Source organism: Volvox carteri (genome assembly GCF_000143455.1).
Source record: "Volvox carteri f. nagariensis unplaced genomic scaffold VOLCAscaffold_59, whole genome shotgun sequence".
NCBI lineage: Eukaryota > Viridiplantae > Chlorophyta > Chlorophyceae > Chlamydomonadales > Volvocaceae > Volvox > Volvox carteri.
The window spans coordinates 448,691-450,727 of record NW_003307602.1 but is presented as its reverse complement, the minus strand read 5'-3'; the positions used below and the strand labels follow the sequence as shown (position 1 = coordinate 450,727).

At 50.8% G+C, this 2,037-nt stretch overlaps 1 protein-coding gene across 1 annotated transcript; it reads left to right on the top strand.

Annotated features, from left to right (window-relative positions):
- Positions 1-1,225: 1,225 nt before the first annotated feature.
- Positions 1,226-1,594, top strand: VOLCADRAFT_97269 (uncharacterized protein; the record flags this gene model as incomplete). Its single annotated transcript, XM_002956272.1, has 1 exon — positions 1,226-1,594. The coding sequence occupies one exon, from the start codon at positions 1,226-1,228 to the stop codon at positions 1,592-1,594; it is 369 nt and encodes a 122-aa protein (XP_002956318.1).
- Between the last annotated feature and the right edge of the window lie 443 nt (positions 1,595-2,037).

Sequence of the window (2,037 nt, the reverse complement as noted above, 5' to 3'; positions counted from 1 at the left end):
GCCACAGCACTTGGGCTCCTACATGTGCGAGTGTGAACCTCACAGGGCTCCGCCAGTGATACTCAGGCCAGCAATATCCGCCCAGCATCCCTCAACCGTATCAACTTAAGGCAGATTATACATTAACCACAGAAGGAGCGAAGGAGCGAGCTTCATGGAAAGGTTACTGCTGTGACGGATGATCTTCCTCAACAGTAAACCCTAATATAGGCGTTGTTTGTATAGTGACTTTAGAACGGTGTTTCTAGTCTTTGTGGCTGAGAGTAAATCGGATGTGCAAGCTTTCTCGATAGCGCACTGAGCTGCTGGTGGCGCTAGCTTGGGTAGTTCCCTTCACGGGCATCGGCAAACTTGGTGGAGAAAGTCCTTCGTGAGCTGCAGCTTGCTGGACCTTCGCCGACTGGGTGCGCATGGTATTCCCTGGGCTCGCCATGTAAGTCAGATAGAAAATGTTTCTTAAGTTGGAATGTGTTTGCGGAAGCGATGGAGTGCTTGACTCCGAGGTCGTTTGACCGGTTGGTCTCAGATACCAAAATTGTAACAAAGCTTGCAGTTGGCAAGCAGTTGCGAAAAAGGAAATTATCCAACGATAAAAGGTGGTATTGATAAATACCGTTTGGTATTGGAAGATTATGAATAGTTCTTGGATGTACCGTTGGTACGATACCGTTGGCCCGGTGAGCCAAGGGCCGCCTTAGCGGCGTTACAGGACCCATATCGCGTGCACATGGTTGTGTTGCATCCATTTTGCATGCCTGACCCTGCTGGCAGAGGTCGGTGACCCCCAAGTCGGTGACCGAAAACAGAGTCCCAGTAGACATTTTAGAGAATTTTTTACTTTGCCCTACAGAGGAAATTGAGGTACCCCGTAGTGATCCAAATGGTTTTGATTCCGTGCGAAGCACGGCTTCCAGGGCCCCAGTGCAGCCACCCGAAGTTGTTTTTGCAAAAACTCGAAAGATATTTTAGCGTCAATCTAAATGGTTTCGGGTGGAAGGCGGCCGGTAACCAGGGAACGAGCCGAAACGGAAACCTGCGTAAACGGAAACCTGCGTAAATAGGTTTCGTCACGCTTTCCGCAGCGAAGCCCAGATTGGCGGAAATGCGGAAAGAGAATCCGCATTTCCGCATTTGCTGTACGGCGGAAATTCAAAAGCAGATTCCAGGCATGCGTTTGCCATTTAAAGACTGCGTTTTACACTAAGGAGTTATTAGATTAAGTCAAATGTCAACAACCACTGGCTCCGACCTGGGGGGTGCCGAAGTCATAGAGATTGACTGTGTTTCTGCTCAGAAGAAGGGTGGAAGGCCAGTTGAGGACGTTTTGAAACATTTTGATAGAGGTCCTTACGACAAAAGCAAGAATTGCTATGCCACCTGCAAGGGCTGCCGTCGCCACTGGAAACGGGCGCGCCTTCCTGAAATCCGGTTACACCTTGCCAAGGAGTGCACTGCCATTGCGCCTGAGGTCAGCGCGTTTTACAAGGCCTTGTTAGCTAAGGATGCTGCTGCATCCTCTTCTGAGGTCGTCACGGCCAAGCGGGCCTGCTCAGGCCTGGGGTCTCAGGGTTCAAAGAGAGGCGGGCTGCTTTAAGGGGGCAGGGTGAACACCGTCAAGGGTGTGGGCACACAATAGTTGATCGCTTGGCCCCCGCCACCCACAGTAATACGTTTAGATGGCTCTACCTTCGAGCACGATTGGAATCAACCAGATTCTAGATCCCACCGGACAGAACCGCACTGCCACAAGCTGGTTTCAGACTGTCCAAGTTATCGCCACACTGAGAAGAGCTAAAAAACATCGTTACATATTCATTTTATAGTTTTCGCAGCTTTCCGCAGTTTCCGCAGCCTTTCCGCAAAGGGCCTCCCGATTACGAAAAGTTTACGCAGACCTGCCCTACCACATAGACTTGCCCGGTTATCGGGCAATTGTGGCCGTTAATGGGGTACGCGGAGACCGGTTACCAGGTGGATGGTTACCGGGGGTCGTTAATGGGGGTGGTTACGATTGGGTTACCAGGTTGATCGTTACTG